General features: G+C 54.3%; 3 protein-coding genes across 4 annotated transcripts in view; 2 read left to right on the forward strand and 1 right to left on the reverse strand.

Annotated features, from left to right (window-relative positions):
- The window catches only part of Cers1 (ceramide synthase 1), a 16,976-nt gene extending 12,749 nt beyond the window's left edge, over positions 1-4,227 (forward strand). The window contains exons 7-8 of the mRNA XM_021169360.2: positions 2,178-2,916; positions 3,338-4,227. Coding sequence (XP_021025019.2) covers positions 2,178-2,220 — 43 coding nt within the window. The 3' untranslated portion in view covers positions 2,221-2,916; positions 3,338-4,227. The remainder of the gene's footprint in view (positions 1-2,177; positions 2,917-3,337) is intronic.
- Positions 1-4,227, forward strand: part of Gdf1 (growth differentiation factor 1) — a 16,967-nt gene extending 12,740 nt beyond the window's left edge. The window contains exons 7-8 of the mRNA XM_021169362.2: positions 2,178-2,916; positions 3,338-4,227. Coding sequence (XP_021025021.2) covers positions 2,622-2,916; positions 3,338-4,116 — 1,074 coding nt within the window. The 5' untranslated portion in view covers positions 2,178-2,621 and the 3' untranslated portion in view covers positions 4,117-4,227. The remainder of the gene's footprint in view (positions 1-2,177; positions 2,917-3,337) is intronic.
- The window catches only part of Upf1 (UPF1 RNA helicase and ATPase), a 21,791-nt gene continuing 5,923 nt past the window's right edge, over positions 4,161-20,028 (reverse strand). The window contains exons 2-24 of one of the 2 annotated variants that reach the window (XM_021169358.2): positions 16,793-16,932; positions 15,897-15,986; positions 14,576-14,743; positions 14,027-14,207; positions 13,111-13,272; positions 12,542-12,659; positions 12,303-12,401; positions 11,892-12,000; positions 11,648-11,807; positions 11,454-11,572; positions 10,964-11,128; positions 10,773-10,887; positions 10,071-10,214; positions 9,579-9,792; positions 8,251-8,368; positions 7,830-7,986; positions 7,181-7,323; positions 6,642-6,816; positions 6,462-6,543; positions 5,841-6,002; positions 5,543-5,760; positions 5,186-5,308; positions 4,161-5,074 (exon numbers count right to left, since the gene is read on the reverse strand). In XM_021169358.2, coding sequence (XP_021025017.1) covers positions 5,189-5,308; positions 5,543-5,760; positions 5,841-6,002; positions 6,462-6,543; positions 6,642-6,816; positions 7,181-7,323; positions 7,830-7,986; positions 8,251-8,368; positions 9,579-9,792; positions 10,071-10,214; positions 10,773-10,887; positions 10,964-11,128; positions 11,454-11,572; positions 11,648-11,807; positions 11,892-12,000; positions 12,303-12,401; positions 12,542-12,659; positions 13,111-13,272; positions 14,027-14,207; positions 14,576-14,743; positions 15,897-15,986; positions 16,793-16,932 — 3,159 coding nt within the window. In that variant the 3' untranslated portion in view covers positions 4,161-5,074; positions 5,186-5,188. The remainder of the gene's footprint in view (positions 5,075-5,185; positions 5,309-5,542; positions 5,761-5,840; positions 6,003-6,461; positions 6,544-6,641; positions 6,817-7,180; positions 7,324-7,829; positions 7,987-8,250; positions 8,369-9,578; positions 9,793-10,070; positions 10,215-10,772; positions 10,888-10,963; positions 11,129-11,453; positions 11,573-11,647; positions 11,808-11,891; positions 12,001-12,302; positions 12,402-12,541; positions 12,660-13,110; positions 13,273-14,026; positions 14,208-14,575; positions 14,744-15,896; positions 15,987-16,792; positions 16,933-20,028) is intronic. The other variant, XM_021169359.2, reaches the window with a different exon arrangement.

Consider the following 20,028-nt stretch of genomic DNA (forward strand, 5'->3'; position numbering starts at 1 on the left):
CCCACTTTTTGGCCCTGGCGTTCCCCTGTACTGGGGCATATAAAGTTTGCAAGTTCAATGGGCCTCTCTTTCCAGTGATGGCCTACTAGGCCATCTTTTGATACATATGCAGCTAGAGTCAAGGGCTCCAGGGTACTGGTTAGTTCATAATGTTGTTCCACCTATAGGGTACCAATATTCTTATAAGGCAAAACCCATTAGGCCACATGCCTTCAGCCACTGAGGGCAAGAGAACATCCTGACATACTTCCTGTGTGTGATCAACACATCTTGTGCAGTTGAGGCAACCAACCTTGTTTACTGAAGGGAACACACGTGGCTTATCTTACATGAACAACAGTCTCCAGTGTTCCCAGAAACCATCTGCCCTTGGCAAGTGGGGCTTACAGATTAGAAGCATTTCTGTTTTGTAGATCTCTTAAGCACAGCAATTGAAACTTAAAACATAACTTTAGCCCTCACAAAACCTGTAGTTCAAAAGATTTTTCCAGTGCTGATAAAAGTTGCTGCTATCCTTTGTGCTTGTCTTTGGGGCGTGCTGGCAGCCAGCCCCATGGAAGCCACAGCAAAAGCTGCTGGTTTATGTCCTGAGGAGCTGCAAGTGTTTAACAGAAAGAACAGACTTCCAGTCGGGGGAGGCCTAAGCACAAGCGCTGGCTTCCAGGACATACTTTCTCTAGAAAAGCTGCAGCTTTGAACTCTCTGACGAGCAAGTGTTCAAGTACACAGGGCCCCGAATGAGGGGCCCAGGAAGGGTGTGCAATGCTGCTCATAGGACGGCAAGTTCAGCCAGAGAGTGAGGTCTGAGTGAGCCTGCTAGACAGCCAGTCTGCCTTGCTCTGATGTAGGCAAAACCCTCAAAATCAAAGAGCCACTGAAAGGGCTCACTTGGGAAAGCATTAGACCAAAGCATGAGTGAGCCCATGCTTATGGCTCAAACTGCTGTTTGTCTAGATGGGGCTCAGAGTGAGGAAGGGGCTCATTTGGGGTGTGTTGACTTGAAGTGGTATCTTTTTGTTTTGTTTTTCAAGATAGGGTTTCTCTGTGTATCCCTGGCTGTCCTGGAACTCACTCTGTAGACCAGACTGGCCTCAAACTCAGATTCGTCTGTCTCTGCCTCCCAATTGTCAGCTACTACTGCCCAGCCCTTGAAGTGGAATGTTTAATGTGAGCCATGAGGTCTGTAGAGAGATGGTGAGGACATATTGAGGAATCTTCTAGAACATTCATTCTAGAGGTTTCCACAAGGCTTGAGAACAGGTTTGGAAGACACGTAACCTAACCTGAGGCAGAAAGGCCCACTTGCTCCAGAACTCATATATAAAGTAATGCTTGGCATACATCATCACCTCATGCCCTGAAGGCCTGACCTCTGACCTCCATCCCTGGAGCCACCTGCTCTGTCTCATTTAAGGAAGTCTGTGGCATCCCTCCAAGAGCACAAACTGCACAGAGATGAGGGTCACCGGGGACTCCTGCCAACTATAGCTCCCTGAGTCCCTCAGGAGCTGACTCCTGCAGGCTGGCAGGGGTAGAGGCAGAAACTGCTAGGCTTTTCCCTTCTTAAGGGAACATCAATCTGGCCAATAACTCCTGCAAGAATTGCTTAGCATCAGGCTGCCATTCTCTGAGCGACAGGGAGAATGAAACTTCCTGTAGTAGTTGGAAACTCTGGTGTCTGGCATGGTAGTTCGTGCACAGCTGAATCAGGGGCAGAGGCAGGTGGATCTCTGTGAGTCTGAGGTCAACCTGCTCTACAAAAGAAGCTCCAGGTTAGCCAGGTCCACAATGAGGGATCCCATCTCAAAAGAGAAAGCCTAAAATTTCCCATAACTGGGGCTAGGGTTGCAGCTCCACCATAGAGTGCAGCTGAGGTCGGCCTTCCACCCTAGCACTGGGGGAACCTTTTAAACTTTGCCAGAGATTCCGAGTGTTCGGAGATTCCAAGTGTTCGGAAGGGGAGTTTGTGGGTAGGGGAGGCACACAGAGACATGGCAGGTATGGTGTGGGTGGGAACCAGGGAGTGAGCGCTATTTGGCAGGGCCCCTAGTCAGCTCTATCTGTCTGGAATGGAAGAGGGTCCTTGCGGAGGTGGAAGAAGGGGAGGAGTCGATATTGAACAGGGAGAGGGGAGCATGGGGTCCCCAGACTAATCTGTTTCTATTTCTGGCCCCCAGGAAGCCACTGAAGAATGGCCTGGTGAAGGACAAGCTCTTCTGAGTCTCTTGTCCTCAACTCCCGCCATCCAGGACTCTGTCCCATCCTACCTGGGATACTGGCCCCGCCCCTGGAGACTCGACCCAGTCCCTGGAGGTCTGCTCCCACCCCTGGAGGCCCGGTCCCGCCTTTGGCGGCATGGCCTCGCCCCTAGGACGATAGCCCCGCCCTAAGATTCAGGATGCCACCCTTCTCCAAGGACTCTGGCTGCCAGCAGCTCCGCCTTTCAGATCAATTCTCGACCACCCACCTTGGGACCGCTGCCCAGTCCTGCCCTCTGGATCAGTGGGGTCCAGACACGCCCCCTCCAGGACCTCAAAGCACCCCCGACCTACGGTCACCAGCCCACTGGCCCCAGACACAGTGGGCTCCGCTGACTCTCTTGGACACCTCCTGGGAGGAAAATGCTCCCTGTCTGCCATCGTTTATGCGACCACCTCCTCCTTTTGCTCTTGCTGCCCTCGACGACCCTGGCCCCCGCGCCAGCATCCATGGGCCCCGCTGCCGCCCTGCTCCAGGTTCTTGGGCTTCCCGAAGCACCCCGGAGCGTCCCCACACTCCGACCTGTGCCTCCTGTCATGTGGCGCCTATTCCGCCGCCGCGACCCCCAGGAGGCCAGAGTAGGACGCCCTCTGCGGCCATGCCACGTGGAGGAACTAGGGGTCGCCGGAAACATTGTGCGCCACATCCCCGACAGCGGTGAGTAGGGGGTTGTGGCTGGACAAGGGTCCATGAGGCTAAGGGTCCCCCACGCGACCTGTCCAGCCTGGTAACTAGCTGGGGCCCTGTTTTCTTAGTCCTCTAAAAGCAAGGACACATGCTAGTGGCTTCCCAGTGCCCGATCTCAGCCCTGCCCCCATCCCGCCACTTCATATCCTTTGATGCCTTCCTTCAGGTCACTTTTCTGGGCCTCCAGGTACTGGCTGGCACGTCTCCTTCTGCCCATGTCTGCAACTGTAGGCACGGCGCCCCACAGTGTCCCTTTCTTGCAGCGGGTGCCCTGCCCCCACCCCATCTATCAGTGGAGCTCCCGTCTCTCAGCGCTTCCCTTCCTCCTTGTCTCAGCCCAGCCCGTTTGCTGGGACATCGCGCCATGTCCGCTCTCTCCTTGCACCTCCAGGTCTGTCCTCCAGGCCCACACAACCCGCCAGGACCTCGGGGCTGTGCCCCGAGTGGACAGTCGTCTTTGACCTGTCGAATGTGGAGCCCACAGAGCGCCCAACACGCGCGCGCTTAGAGTTGCGGCTGGAGGCTGAGAGTGAAGATACAGGAGGGTGGGAGCTAAGCGTGGCGCTGTGGGCCGATGCAGAGCATCCAGGGCCTGAGCTGCTGCGCATGCCGGCGCCGCCAGGGATGCCCCTGCGCGCAGACCTACTGGGGACTGCAGTAGCCGCCAACGCATCAGTGCCCTGCACCGTGCGCCTGGCGCTGTCACTGCACCCTGGGGCCACTGCAGCCTGTGGGCGCCTGGCTGAGGCCTCGTTGCTGCTGGTGACTCTGGATCCACGCCTGTGTCCCTCGCCGCGATTGCGGCGCCACACAGAGCCCAGGGTGGAAGTTGGTCCAGTGGGCACATGTCGTACCCGACGGTTGCATGTGAGCTTCCGTGAGGTGGGCTGGCACCGTTGGGTGATCGCGCCGCGCGGCTTCCTAGCCAACTTCTGCCAGGGCACGTGCGCACTACCCGAAACGCTGAGGGGACCTGGCGGGCCGCCTGCACTCAACCACGCTGTGCTGCGCGCGCTCATGCACGCAGCTGCTCCCACCCCGGGTGCAGGCTCGCCCTGCTGCGTGCCAGAGCGTCTGTCACCCATCTCCGTGCTCTTCTTCGACAACAGTGACAACGTGGTCCTGCGACACTACGAAGACATGGTGGTGGACGAGTGTGGCTGCCGCTGACCACCCAGGACACCCTTTCAGGGACGGCCCCACGCAAAAGCAGGGACTGTTTGTTCATGTTTTATTGGTGACAAAAAGCTTAAAACAAATTTGACTAAAAATTAAGTTCCATTGCGTTGGCGCAGGTGTGCCTGGGTAGGGGTTGGGTGGCTGCCGCGGGGAGTGGGGGTCCGGGGCAGGGCGCCCAGCAATGAGGCCTCCACCCTCGATGGGGAAGAACCCGCAGGCCGTGCTCACGAGTTCGCCTGTGGCCTCTGAAGCTCAAACTCAAAAACAAATCCTCCGGCTGCGGTGCAGGCGGTGATCCCAGGCTGCGGGGCTCAGGCTTCTCAGCGCTGCCTTTCCCGGAAGCTTTTCGCATTTCTCAGGTCTAACAGTCAGGTCTTAGAGACAAACCAGTCCAAGTACTTCCCATATTCCTTTGAAAGAATCTTTGGGGGGGGGGGGGGAAAAAAAAAAAAAAAAAAAAAAAAAAAAAAAAAAAAAAAAAAAAAGAGAGAAAAACCCCAAACACCGTATTTTCTTTAAATGAAACCCCTTAGCGCTGGGACCGCGCGCTGATGCTCCTGGCCGCCTGCTTGGGCACAGAAACGCGAAGTTCGTCCTGCTAAAACATAGCCCCTCAATCACGAGAAACAAAGAAAAAGAACAGCGGGGCCGGTCCTGGCGAGGCCTCTCCCTCTGGCGGGCACGGCGCTGGGCCGGCCTCGCAGCGGTGCGGGCCTCTCTCCTCTCGCCGCCCACAGGGGGCGCCCGCTCCTCGGCGCTCCGCTCTGTCGTCCTCCCTGGCCGCTCTCTGCTCGCTCTCGCTCCTCTTTCCTCCTCTCTCCTCGGCTGCTCACACAGTGGTGCTTCAGTTTTAGCAGTGGAAAACAGGTATCCATTTATTTTTATTTTTTATTACCCAGAATAAGATGCTGATAGACTAAGCCACATAGCTTAGCTCTTCCTCCGCTACCTGTGATCAGGGACAGGGTTAGAGTTGTCAGGGCCAGTAGAGGCAGGACCACATCTACTTGCCCAGACTGTCTGGGAAGACCCTGTTTGCACATGTGTGCAGGGCACTTGCCTTCTAGTACTGGGACAGCCCGGTGACCCCGCCGTGCTGGTATGCCCGCTCTCCCTGGTATGTGGAGTCTTGTGAGAGTGCCACGTCAATCTGTGATTTAAACTCATCACCGAGGTAGCTGTCCTGAAAGGCAAAGGTAGTGTGAACATGGCCAGGAAAGCTAGTAGCCCACAGCCACCCAGTCCGCAGACCCCAGAGGATGGGAAGAAGCCCCATACTGCAGCCAGAGTGTCAGGGTGACAGGTTCAGATCCATAGCACAGTTGAGGTCACTCACCCTTCAGAAAGGCAGCATCATGGTCTCATGTGTCCCCTCACCCCTCCACCCCCTTTTCTCTGCTGTAGGATGCAGGCCCACCTGGGACAGTTCTGGCTGGGAGAGGCCAGGCTGGCTCATCTGGGAGGGCTGGCTCATGGACACGTAACCCTGTGTGAGGGCACCCTGTGAAAAGGGCTGGGAGGCCACGTCCTGGCTGGCCTGGCTGTTGGGAAGGGTGGTCTGGCTGGGCCCAGGAAGCCCAAAGCGGTTCTTCTGGCGGCCCCCACGGCCAGTCTTGGTTTTTGGGGTGCCCCGACCTGAAAGACAGCAGTGAAATATGGCAAGGTCTACCTAAAGCTAGGAGAAGAGCCTGGGCAGTGGGGATAAAACCGCTTACCAGCAGCTGGCCCATTGGCCTGTCCGAAGTACCCAGGTGGTGGCATGGGAGGCATGACCAAGTTGAAGGGAATGGGGATGTTCATGGCAGCCACATGGCTGGGGCCTGCGCTGATCATGCTAATCTGGTCATGGGTCTGGAAGTACATGTTCGAGGGCCGGCCTGCAAAACACTTGAGTCAGATGCAGGGCTCCAGTGGCCACTGGCTGCCATGAACTGGCCGCTGGGCCAGCCAGACAAGTAGGGAGGTCGAGTGTGTCTTGACATGCAGAGTGCCGGTAGAGGGTAAGAAATGACAGAAGGGTTGGTGGGATCTGGCCACGATGGAGCTTTCTAGACAACTTGGGAGCTTCCAGAAAGCAGAGGCCAGCCTAGCTGAGGTAGACACGGGTTTGTCGCAGGATACAAGGGCAGCAGCACTCAGGCAGACAGGTGGCCTTAGCAGTTCTAAAGGCATCATGGCCCAAACCACTAGCTGAGGCCAGAACAGCTCTTGGGGACCTGGTTGGAGAAGCTACAGAAGCTACTGGACAAGTTCCAGACGGAGGCCACCCATGGGGTAACAGGTTTGGAGTAGGATGTGGGAAGATAAACACATGGGTGCTGGCCAGGAAGACTCACCCTGGCTGCTGCGGTCATAAACAGACCCGGGGATGATGGCCTCACGGGCATCATACATGGCAGTAGTCATGAAGCGGGCCCCCTGCAGGGTGGCATAAGAGTGAGGAATGTATCAGTCAACAGCAGCAGAGGCTAAGAGCTCCCAGCTTTCCCAGGTCCCAGGCCAGCCCCTAGGCCCACCGGGTTGACAGTGTTGACAAGTTTGCGAGGCTTGCTGAACTGCATGAGGCTCTCACGTAGGTTGTTGAGCGGCCCTTCCACTAGCGCCTTCTGTTCCTTGTAGTAGCTCAGCAGGTGGTTCCACAGGGGCTGCTTCGACAGGGCCTTTGGGTTACCCACAATGATCACGCCATATCTGCAGGGCAATCAACATGCTGAGCCCATGGCCATACCCACTGAACTCCACTATCTAGGGTTAGCACCTTGAATGTGAAGAGCAGGATGCTAAGACATGAGGTAGCACTTAAGCAGCAGTGAGAGCTCTGGGTGTGATTCACAGCTCTCCAAATGCCTCTCCTGATCATGAGCTCAGTCTGTGTCCTATATGATCTTGTAGTTGAGTTCTTGAAGCAGTAGGGCAGCAGGTAGGCCATAGCACCCAGTTCTCAAGATGGGGTGCCAGCATGCACATGTACTCCCAGGACAGATATGAGTAAAATGAATCACAGGAGGGCTTGTGTTGGCTGGAGGGTGGATGGTAGCAATGGGCAGCGGCCTACCTTGCTCTGGTGAGAGCCACATTCAGACGCCGGGGGTCGTTTAGGAACCCAATGCCCTGATGTTCATTGGCGCGCACGCAGGACAGAATGATGAAGTCCTTCTCCCGGCCCTGGAAGGCGTCCACACTGGCAATCTCCACTTCCTGAATGAGACAAGGGTCCTGTCAGCCATACCTCGGCCCCTCGTTCTCCTGTCTCTTCCTTTAGCTGCACAGGAAGGAGCTGCATCATTAAGTATGGCACAGCCAGATGTTACAAAAGTCCCCAGTGACAGAGCTACCACAGGCCCAATGAAGCAAAGGCTGAGTAGGCTCCATGGTATAACCAACCACAGCTCTGCATCTGTCACAAGTACCACGCCCCTCGGGTGGGCCCAGCTGTCCTGCCCCTTCCTGTCTAGCCGTGGGCTGCTCTCTCTTTGAGACAAAGCCTTACTGAACAGCCCTGGCTGCCTTGAAGCTCTCAATCAAGGCTGACCTCAAATTCATGAAGACCCACCTGTTCATGTCACTGAAGTGCTGACACAGCACCACACTCTTTCTACTTTTGCCTCCAGCCAGGTCGGATGCACTTACTGTGGCCCAAGGCTGACCTGTGTGTCATGACGTGTGCTCATGTGCTCTTTCCTAACTGCTGGGCGTGGGGGTACCTGGTAGAGCTTTGTGTGCAGGGAGCCGCTGAACTGCATGTACTGCACCAAGTAGGAGCGCTGGCCCTCATAGGGGGTGATGATGCCGATCTGGTCAGGCTTTGCACCTGCCTTCAACAGCTTCGTAGTTATCTTCTCCACATTGGCTGCCTCCGTCCTGAGAACATCTGGCTGTCAGTGAAAGGCTCCTCACAGGTTCCCCAGCCTGGCAGACCTCCAGTAACCAAAGGGGTTACAGGAGGCCACATGATAGTTGCCCGCCCCTGTCATTTTGAGGCCCCAGGAGAAACAAGAGCCTTGTTTGTGTCTTCCCTCACATGGTGTAACAAGCAGAGCAACCCAGGGAGTAAGATGCTGTGGGTCTCGGATTGGAGCCAAGGGTGAGTGAGAATGACTCCATACCAGAGACGCAGCTACACACCTGTTGAGGTAGGATGTGCCAGAGCTGGCAATCTCCTCCTGGCCCTGTGTCACGTAGAAAAACATAGGCTTGTCAGGTTGTGGCCACTGGAAGTCAAAGCCTTTCTTGACACGATCCGCTGATAAGGAAAGACAGAAGGTGTCACCCACTGAGAAGCTCAGGAGCTCAATCAAGTACACCCCACACTGTCGGCAGCCAAGGACCTGGGTCAACAATATTCAAGACATGGCCGCCTACTGAGTACACGAGGACACTTCCTGTGCTGAGTGGTGACCAAGCGCAGCAGAGCCCAGGAAACACCCAAGAGCCTCCCACACTCCGACAATCACATAGGGAAGAGAAGGTCATGGCAGGACCTAGCCAGCAGAGAGGTGGTGTCCTCAAATGTGGCTGCCTGGATCCACATGGGAGGCCACATAGACACAGCAGCTCTGAGCAGGCTCCTTCCCCGTCACAGCTCATCAAAGGCAGACATTCAAATCCACGCCTAAGCCACTGTGCTAAAGCCGTGTTTGTGTGTTTGATTGAGAGAGGGTTTCACTATGGCCCTGACCTCCCAGAGAGCCTGCCTGCCTGCTTCACAAGTCCTAGGATTAAAGCTGAGAGCCATGTCTAGATGTTTTAACAGTTTGGTGAAAAACACATTTATGTTGCAAAGCAAGTCAGATAGCAACCTCTTCATTCCACTTCACTCAGGCTTCGTTGAGGACAGCAAGGCCCAGTTGGTTTCTGTACCAACCTCCCATGACAGCTTTGAGCCACAAATAGCTTTCAAGGGTGTGTGACAGTGTACCTATGGCTCACCTGACACCACAGTGTCACTCTGTCTACCGCTCCATATCCTCTAGGTCCTCCCAACAGACACAGTGAAAAGACCCTGAAGAGGTCACTGCCATAAATACTTTTAGGACTGGGCCAGAACTACATTCCAAAGGTGACCCTAGTGTCCTTAAATTCCCTGTTCACAGAGCCTCGAATTGCTGCAGGTAAGAGGCGTCGTCAGCTGCTGATCTCAGAAGACAAGCTCTCATAATCTACCTGCCTGGTCTCACTTAAGCATGTGATAGGGTGACATCTCAGTCAACCACCATCACAAGGAAAGGGCTGGGAATTCCTGTTGTCAGGGTGGTTGATTTAGTGCCTGGGACTGTCCAGCATAAAGCAACAGCCATGGGAGCAGAGCCAGTGCATGACCTGGCCATGGTGAAAGGTATGACGACCACTGTGGAGCCACCACACACTCCAGCAGCACCGTGCCTGACAAGCTGGGGTGAGCAGCACTGTGAAGGGAATAGGGAAGGGCCATGAGGATGCGACCCAGCTGTTACCTGCAGTGACGCCATTCTGCAATGAGCCCTCGTAGAAGATGTTGGACGGAAAGGCGCTGAGTGCAGGGTGCATGCGGTATTGCACCTGCAGGCGGATGGGCCGGATGCCCAGCACCACCAAGCGCTCGAAGAGCGATTGTGACAGTCCGGCCTTGGCTGCCTTCTTGCACATCACCACTGGGCCCAGCTGGCAGTGGTCACCCACGAGGATCAGCTGCAGCAAGAAGTCCTTCAAGTTAACCCCTCAGGCTCCATGTTCCTAAGTGCCTACCATAGGGACAGGGGCTCACCTCCACCATCTAAAAGCAACAGAACGAGTACCCCAGGGGGGTTGGAGGGAGCTGCTCAGTACACGATGCCCACACCCCAGGAGGCGAGGGGCTGTGGAACACACAGGACTCAACCCCATTCAAAGACCTCTGGCAGGTCTTGTGTCACCCAACACCACTAGGGGAGGAACTATCAAGGGCCACATGAGTGACAGGTACCCACCTGCTTGGCCCCAAGGACTACAGGCACCATGCACTCAGGCTCAGTGGCCTGGGTGCTCTCATCAATGAGGATGGAACGGAACTGCATCTTGGCCAGCCTCGGGTCACCAGCACCCACACATGTGCAGCATATGACATCTGCATTCTGGGGAAGGCACAAACATCAGGGCACAGGTGCCTACCTTACCATGGCTAGATGGCTTAGGGTGGGACCTGGAATGCCCTGTTCTACATCCACCCAGCACTCCTAAAGTGCACACGCACAAGTTGTTCTGACAGGGTCTTACTGTGTTGCCCCAGGCTGGCTCTCCACAGACAATTCCCCAAGTAAACACGCCACTTCTCCTGCAGCCCAAGTGTGAGCATCCCAGGGACCATGAGCATCAACTTTCAAATGGTACAGCCTTCTGGAGCATACTCCCCAGCATAGACACAGCTGTGTCTGCCAATAATCTCTGGGACAGTGCTGAGCTGGTGGTACTACCCCAAGGCTGAGACTCCAGCTTTGATGGACTGGTTTGTTAGACTGGAGACTGACAGGAGTGGCAGCTATGGCACAGATCAGGAAGATGAGGGCCCTCCAAGTCTTCATAAGCAAAGGTACAGACACGCTACCAGGCTTCTGACTCAAACAGACAAGTCTCTCCAGATCCTCTGCCCACAAGGAACAGCCCAAAGGCTCCTGGGCTGGCACTGAGCTCACCATGAGAAGTTCTCTCTCAGCTGTGCGCTTAAGCGCCCGGTACCGCTTCTCATCTGCAGATGACAGCTCGCCTGTCTCATCCTTTAGCTGCTGCAGCTTCTGCAGCTCAGGCATGCTACAGAAAATGTGGTGGGAGTCAGCGCCAGCAGCAGGGCACAGCCTGTACTGAGGCCAAAGCTGGAGATACTCACCTGTCCATGTTCCTGATCTGGTTGTGCAAAGCCAGGAAGGACACTGGGGAGTCAATGGCCTCACGGCTCTTGGCACAGAGCCGTACGACCTTCAGTCCTGTCTGGTGGATCTTCTCTGTGAGCTGGTCCACAGCGATGTTACTTGGAGCACAGACCAGCACAGGCCTGCAGAGAGTGGAATAGGCTGTCAGCATCACCCAGAGCAGCTCAGCAAGGCCCATGGAAAAGCTGCACAGCTGTAATAGGCAGGTACAGCCATGCCAAGGCAGAACAAGCAAAGCCTCCTGTCACCTGCCTAGCCACCATCAGCTCAACAGTGACCTCACCCTGTCATCCACATGAGGCAGGCCAGAGGATTGTAGAACACAAAAGGTGCCTGTATTGTAACACTGTATATATTTTCTGTGTGGCCCTGGCAGAGCTATAACAGACCACAAGGCCACACAAGACATTGCTACCTCCCACCGACAAGGCTCTTGCTACTACCTACCCATTGCCCTGCCGAGCAAGGTGGTAGACAATAGTGGCTGATGTCACAGTCTTGCCTGTGCCTGGAGGGCCCTGGATGAGGCTGAGTGGTCTCTGCAGCACGGTCTTCACAGCATACACCTGCAAGGACGGAGCATCAGCAAAGCTGAAAAGGCACAGCCCCCACAGACCCTGGCCCTAGGGGCCTAATGGCACCTGAGAGTGGTTGAGGTCAGGGAGCCCCTGAGCTGTGAAGCGCTTTGGCAGCTGGCACTTGATGACCACATCCTCCACCTCGTGGCCCAGCAGCTTGTGGTAAATATATCCTGACACAGAGGTCTCGTCCACAGCGAAGGTTTTCAGTGCACTCTGCATCCTATAAAAACAGCCAGTGTAAAACCCACACGACCCACAGGTACCAAAGGTGGAGGTGGCCCCCAAGGGTATGGCCCTCACAAACCTATCAAAAGAGGTTGACTTCCACACAAAATCCACTTGGAAGTTGTGGGTCACTTCCACAGGGGCACCCACGCTGCTGCGGAGCTCAATAGCAATCTCATCACCATAATCTGGCAACTGAGTTAAGTCAGTTTCCTGTTCAAAGTCACCTTCTACAGAGCCCCTGACTTCATCACTAGACCAGCTCCCCTTGCCTATCAGGCAAAGGAACTGCTGCAGACAGACTCCAGGCTGTTTCACTCACACATGTGCATGCTCACACGTGCACTCACTACCATGTCACAGTGTGTATGTCTCACAAAGTGGAAAGAGAGGAAGGAATTGAGGAAGAAGTCATACATATTAGGGCCCTGGGGACAGCCAAGGGTCCTGTTACAGCACCCATCCTCCTAGCACATATGACAAAGGATACTATCAGGAACCTTGATGACGTGGCCAATCCCCTTCCACAGGGGCGCCAGGTCCCCTTTGTACCGCAGACAGATCTCATCACCCTGCATGAGCCGCATGTCTTGCAGGAAGGAGTAGCAGAGTTAGCACTTTCAAGAGGGCGTGGCCTCCACCATGCAGAGTTCACATAAGGGACATGATATGGGGGACTAGGAATTTTATTCTACTTATGGTCACAAATATTTTAAAACTTAAAATCACCTCTTAACCAAATTATGACTAAATCCTCATTACCAGAGTCAGTCTTGGGCAAAGTGAAGAAGGCGATTCTCTTCTTGTTAAGGCCCAGGTCCCACCTGACCGTGATGTTATCTTGAGTCTGAACACATGAGAAACATGAGCCGGGTTAGCCCCACACTCATTCACGGGCTGGGCTCCCCACAGGTCAGAGCCTCTAGGAAGGCCATGTCTGTGCTGTGCTGCCTTTGGGGTGCAGAGCACAGCATCCACGGCCAGGAACTCCAGCATCTGGGAAAGAAACAACCAGGACCCCCCAACACCCACTGCCTAAGCCAGTCCCAGCAGCAAGCTTTGTAGAGAGCCTCAGGAGGCCCCACACACCAGGCTCTGTAGGGAGGGAAGGCACTTTGGGGAATTGGTGGCATGGGTCCTATATCCCAGAAATGTTCTTGGAGCTGCAGACAAAGCTGTGAACCAGACACAAGGGTTTTCTCATCTGCATGCCTGGTTTCATCCAGGCTCAAGCCCAGGAAGGAGTCCCTGACTCGGGAGATGTTTTGCTAGAGGCCCAGTCTGGTGTGCCACGTCACCTGTGACTCCTTCAACTTCTTGTCATAGTCAGCCTCCAGCTTGACCAGTGGCCCGAAGATGTTCTGGTACTGGTAAGCATCCTCGTACCGCAGGAGCACGTGCTGTGGCTCCTCGTCTACACCTGGCTTCTCCAGGTCCTCCAGAGTGGCTGAAGGATTTTCCTATGGCCAAGAATAGTGCTGTGCTCATCCTGCTTAACTGGCAGCCAGTGATCAAGAACTCAGAAGCAAGCCAAGGCCTCTCAGCACAAACCCTCGTAGGTAGAGAGTGGCCACTGTGCCAGGGCCTGCGCTGAGCCTACTGTTCTGATGGCCCTGGCATATTCAATACCATTCTAACCCCAATAAACCTGGCAACAGCACCCCCACGCCCAGCACAATACTCAGGCCCATCTGGAGCCCCAGATTTGGCTGTCAGAGTCCCAGGATTCTCCCAGTGAGCCAAGTCCCTCTCTCATATCCTGTAGCAACATGCCTCCTCTGGGACCAACTGCCCTCTCTGAGCCTCACTGAGGCAGAGAGCAGAGAACCTGGGCATACTGAGGTAACTGGAACTTGACCAACCAAGTGCAAAGAGACTAAGCTGGACAAGCTTAGAAGGTTTCTATCCAATACTACTTGGGATTCCTGGTTAGAGGGTGCTCAACTGACACCCCTAGCCACATTTGGAAAACAAGGTCAGAGTCTAAAGCTAGCCAGAACAGAACTCCAACCTAACCTGGAACCCTGACTTGTCATTAGGGATAAGGACAGGTGTTCTCTGGAGTAGGAATCTCATTACAGCCTAACCCAGTTACTCAGACCATCCACTATGTCCCCTGCAGAGCCCTGGGTCATGTCCCCACCCCCACCCCCAATATCTCCTGCCCAGTGCGAGGCTTGCCACATACTTTTCTTTTGTCTCTGAGTGGCTCACCTTCCAGAGCTCTTCCAGCTTGTTGATCTGCTGTGCCGTGATCTGCCGTGCTCGAAGCTGCTCCTGCTCGGAGGGAATCTTGACCAGCCATGACAGAAAGCACCGGTCCTGGATCAGGGGCTGCCACTGTGAGCTGTCCCAGTTGATGTCCTTCAGGCTGCTCTGGCTGGCACAGGGCTGCCTGTGCAGGTGTGGGGCAGAGAGAGGGTTGGGACCTGGCCCAGGAGGCCTCAAACTAGCCAGAAGGCAGCAGCAGCATCTGCACGACCAGCTCTGGCCTCAGTTCACAGCAGACTTGTCGCTTTCCTTCTTTCAGTTTTTTAGATAGGTTCTAACTGGGTAGCCCTGGCTGGCCTTGGCCTCTCTTTGTAGACCAGGCTGGTCTTGAACTCAGAGAAACTTCTGCCTCTGCCTCCCCAGTGCTGAAGTTAAAAGTGTATACTACCACACCAGGCCAGACTTCATTTTCTAAATTGACCAGAATACACACAGAACTTGGTCCCAGCAGACGTTGTCCTGTCCAGCCCAGCCCTGCTATAGGCAGCTCACCTGCACAACAGCACCACCACAGAGTCGGCCTTGGCAGGGATGAAGCCCAGCAGGAAGACGTTGCGGCAGCCACAGTTGTAGCACTCCAGCACGGTCTCGCCCAGAGGCCCATCCTTGTGCAGCGTCACTTCCTTGCATTTTGCCCTCACAAGGTGATTCACAATGTGGCTGAGACCAGGAAACCATTGCAGTTAACACCCCAAGCTTGGCTTCTCGGCACCTCCAGGTCCGCTACGCCATGCAAAATGTCTAGTACTACTCATGGTCTGTCAGCACAGGCCAGATGGTCACACCTCAGGGGCACAGGTGCCCAGGGAGCCTCAGCCCTGCTTGCTCGCTCACTGACTCACACAACCCCTCCATTTCCTCTTTCTCTAGCCCCAGCACATGGTGCTAACTTAACCTCTGGCAGCCATGCACAGCAATGGCTCCTTCCAGGTCCTCTTTTGCCATGCCTATTTAAACAAACAGGTCACCTCCTGGTCTCTATAGCAAGGAGCTGCCCTGAGGACCATAGCTCCCATCCCTTCCCCGTCACATATGAGGACATGGCCTACCCCAATAGTGGCCCACATTGGCTGGCCACCTCAGGGCCCACAGGCTCTGGCAGTTCTTCCTGACTGTCTTAGTTGCCTTTCTGTATGATCCCATGAAACCTCCACTGTAGCGGCCATCCAGACATTCTTAGCTTTGTAGGTCTTACTCCTCCTTCTGAGAATGGGATATCTTGGTCCCTGAAAGTGACTTTAAGACCTTTTAAAGATGCTAACCCCTGCCTCACTGTAGACCTGGTACCTACAACCTTCTGTGGCATTCTTTTTACAGAATGTCCTCAGAAACAAGCCACACCCCTGGTGGCAGTGGGACACAGGCACACCTGGCTCAGTTGTTTCTCTTCAACAGTGTTTCCTGACACTTGCATGGAGAGCCAGCATAATATAGGGATGAGTCTAGTTGTCCTAATGACTTAGGATCTTGAACCATTGGCTCCAGAGACAATCAAGTCAACTGGCTCAGCTGGATGCCCTCAACCTCCCAGGAACGAGGACAGGCAGGCCATGCCAGCCTCATTTCATGAGAGGCAGGCACAGCCTGAGAACAGAATTAAGCCAAACTCCTCACATAATGACCGAGGCAGAGAATCAATCAAGGGTAAACATATCGAAGCGTTCACACGCCACCATCTGTTTCAAGTTACACCAGTCAAAGGGGGAGCCCAGGTTCACCAGCACCATCTCATTCCAGCTTTGCTCCAACAACACCGTAACTCACAGCAGCCCTAGTGTTGCTGATTAAACACACATGCATGGCTGTTAGCTACCTGCCAGAAGTATTTCCTCGACCATTGCAGAACCACTTCTTGCTGGTATTACAGTAAACCACGCAGGCAGGATCATGGATTCCGCAGTAACTGGAAAAGCCCAAACATCAACAGTCAGTACTGGCCTGCAGCTTTCGGGTTTGCTTAGTGTGAGGGCAACACAGATGCCTGAGTGGCACAGGCCCAAGGTGATCCTGGCCCCTCCCCGTCAGCCTGCAAGTTTCTAACAAGGTTGTGGGAGCACCTGACTCCAGAAGACAGGTACTGTGCAACCAGAGAATGCTCAGGCCCAACCCAGGCTAAGGGTGTTAGGAGGCCCCTGAATCACTGGGTCTCCATAGCTCTGTTGTGCACCGGCAGGCTGGGGCCAGGAGGTGTCAAACCAGAAAACGCTCTCACTGGGCTCTCTAGTCTATTCCTTGTGGATAGGAGGACTAGGGCTCCCAGATCAGCCTGCCTGTAGCTCTGGTTTTATCCTCAAAAACACTTGTCAACCAGGAGAGAGCCATTATAAAGGAAAGCAATAGGTGTGGAGGGGAGAGGCCAAACCAGCCCTGTAGAGGGCGGCAGGTGGCTACAAAACCCTAGTGAAGACAAGCTCTGGCCTTGCTGGGTGTGTGGGTGGGTGTGTATGTGAAGTTAGCTGAGCTGGATATTCCGCAACAAGGACATTCCAACTCTTTAAGCCTCCAATGCCCTCATGTGGCCCTGATGGAGCTGATTTAGTCAGGATCCATGCCCTGCCTTGGCTCTTCAGGGTCCTTGCTGAGTGGCTATGGCAGGGGACCCACAGAACCCTGTGAATCTGGGGTGTTAGGTACTGTGCTCTGGGTTCTGAACAAGGAACCAGGACTCTGAAGCAGGCCACCTCTTGGTCCTGGAGCCCTGCAGCATACCTGCAGGCGTGGACTGGGAGGTCCTTAGTGTAGTATGTGTCCTCTTCATCTTCCTCGAAGTTCAGCTCAGCTAGCAACTGGCTGGTCTTGGCCACACTGTCATCCACAGCCCCATTTTGCAAGATGCCCTCTGGTCCAACCTAGAGAGAACACAGTATCACCAGTGCAGGCCACCAAGGGCACCCAGAGGCCCCACTCCTGAGGTCTATGCTACTGAATCCCGTGCTCCTCTACTGAGCAAAAGGATTAGAGAGTCAATGCTGGCTGGCAACAGGGGGCTACTCAGTATGGCCATGGGGCTCTCAGCCAAGCCACAACTGTCCCCGCAGCCTAAGTGCACAGAACAAGATGATTGCTTCAAACCTGTCATACACACTGTAGGGATAGGTATGTAACACAATGGCATATGCCTGTGTCCTACCATCATGGAGGCTGTGCATGGCTGAGGAAGAAACCAGGCAGCTATTGCCTTCTATGCCCAGGTTGTGCCTTATGGTGAGGAACATATAACCACGAAGGTCCTCAAAGTCACAGCATAGGATGTCTGCACTGAAGTCCCACCACAGAGACCTGACTAGCCTGAGGGGGGCACAGCTCCACCATCACCCCAGGAACTTCAGCTCCAGAGCACTAAGTCAGCATCCCCCCAACACTTAGCCACCGGGTTCTTCAGGAGCCTAGAAGTAGCAAGCACCAGGACTCAAGACAAGAGATAGGAGCAGACACCTCCTGATCAACCATGGTGAGCTCTCACTATGGTTATCAGTCATGCTGTCCAGCCCCCAGCCCCAACCTTCAGCCACTTCCCAGTATAGATATGAGCCTTCCAAGCTGCATGCAGACAATCACCAGTCATTTCTCATACCCTAAACATGGTGCCCAAGAAAGGCTAGGATCCCTGGGTCAATTCCCAACACCACCAAAATGCACCCTATGACTGGTACACATGGGGACTCAACCTGGCTGCAATCATCCTGGGTCTGTACTGATTCTAGAGACAGGCAAGGGGGAGTGTGCTCTGCTGTCTAAAAGCTTTCAGACAAGGAAGATGCAATATAACTTCTGCATTCATCTTGCTCAGCACTAGAGACAAAGCCTGGGCCTCATATGTACCAGGCAGGAGTTTTACCAGTGCTCTCTCTAGCCCTGGCCTCAATTTCTGAACCACACCATTTAATCATTGCAAAGGATCTCTTTAAAACATTGACAAAAGATACAGAGCAAGGCAGATATTGGAGGCAGAGGATTATGAAGAGTTCCACGCTGGGCTGGATGCCTCTAAGTGAGCATGTAGGCGACATTGTTTCTCACTGAGAAATGCCTGTCCCACATGGCCACTCAAGAAGCCCTTCTCAGCCGGGCAGTGGTGGCGCACACCTTTAATCCCAGCACTTGGGAGGCAGAGGCAGGTGGATTTCTGAGTTTGAGGCCAGCCTGGTCTACAGAGTGAATTCCAGGACAGCCAGGGCTACACAGAGAAACCCTGTCTCGAAAAACAAAAACCAACCCCCCCCCCAAAAAAAAAGAAAAGAAGAAGCCCTTTTCCAGAGCCACAACCACTCTGCACTTTGTCTGTGTGTGATGATACTAGGGAGTGTCTATAAGTAGGACTATTACAGAACTTGACTGGCTCACCTCCCTGAGCCAAGTCCTGTGGGTCAGTAGCTTTGGACCCTCATCTTACTCAAAACCCCAGCCTTGCTAGATGGACCCTTCCTAAGGTTCACCATCATCTATCTGCCTCTGAGCTCCAGGCATTAGCAAAGCTGGGAAAGTGCAGAGCGTCCCAGTGTCACATCAGCCTCTAGGAGGCCAGCTGCACATGCAGAAGCACAGGCAGATGACAGGTTTGCTAGCACTCTATGGCAGGAGCTCCCACCTCAGCACTCTGTGGGGTGCATGGGATGACACATGGAAGATGCCAGCAAGAGCTCAGAGCCTGCCTGGGACCTGAGCTCTAATGGGGCAGGTCCTCCTTGATGGCTCTGTTGGTCTCACAGGCCTGAAAAGAAGTAGAGCCGAGAGACTGGCAGCCTCTCAATCCTCCTGCCCACACAGCACACCTGCCGCTCTTAGGAGAGCCATCACTTCTCCTCAGGCCACACCATTTTCCACTCTCTACAGGGGCACAAGAGCTCCAGTTCCTGCCTGTCTCTGCCATGAACATGTGGGGCTGAGGTGGAATCCCATGATTGTTCTGAGCCACCATCCTAGTGACTGGTGAAGCTGATACCTGCTCAGGTGCTACTCTGGCCCCGTTCCCACATGTCTGGGAGCCCACTCCCCACCCTATGTGGTGCCTGGTCTGGAATTGTGACAGATGGCTACCACTGTGAACAGAGCAGGACTAGGAAGGAGGGAAGCACCTCAGTGGTGTCAGCTTCTTATCCCACAAAGCCTTGAGTGTCCCTACCAAGTCCTTTAGGCGTGTAGGAGGCAGTTCTTATTTGTTCCAGTGGAGCTGGGATGGAGCCCTGAGAATTCTGGGAGGGCACATCCTGCTGAACTGTACACCAGCCACCAAGCCATGTCAAGAAACAGCCTTTCAAGCCGGGCGTGGTGGCACATGCCTTTAATCCCAGCACTCAGGAGGCAGAGGCAGGCAGATTTCTGAGTTCGAGGCCAGCCTGGTCTACAAAGCGAGTGCCAGGACAGCCAGGGCTACACAGAGAAACCCTGTCTCCAAAAAAAACCCAAAAACAAACAAACAACAACAACAAAAAGAAACAGCCTTTCTGGACCAACTATAGTGGTGTAGGAGGCAGAAAGAAGCAGATCTCTGAGAGTCCAAGCCCAGCCTGACTACACAGAGTTTCAGGTTAGCCAGGAGATTCTGTCTCAAAAATAAAATTAAAAATGGAGAGAGGAAGCTATCCTTTCTGCATGTGCAACCAGTCAGGTGTGGGGCTGGTACCACCAGAACACTGAGATCCACTGGGCTCACATCCACCATGCAAGCTAAGGGACAGGATACCCTCGTCACCCTGAGAGACAAATACAGGATTCTCCAGCATCCCACAAAGGCCAAGCTGAACTGGCTATGTCACCAATCACAGCTGGGCCTCCTCTACTACATTTTGTGATTGTTAAAGAGCAAGCACCTTGGGGCTGGTGAGATGGCTCAGTGGGTAAGAGCACCCAACTGCTCTTCCGAAGGTCCAGAGTTCAACTCCCAGCAACCACATGGTGGCTCACAACCATCCGTAACGAGATCTGGCGCCCTCTTCTGGAGTGTC

Source organism: Mus caroli, chromosome 8 (assembly GCF_900094665.2).
Source record: "Mus caroli chromosome 8, CAROLI_EIJ_v1.1, whole genome shotgun sequence".
Classification (NCBI taxonomy): Eukaryota; Metazoa; Chordata; class Mammalia; order Rodentia; family Muridae; genus Mus; species Mus caroli.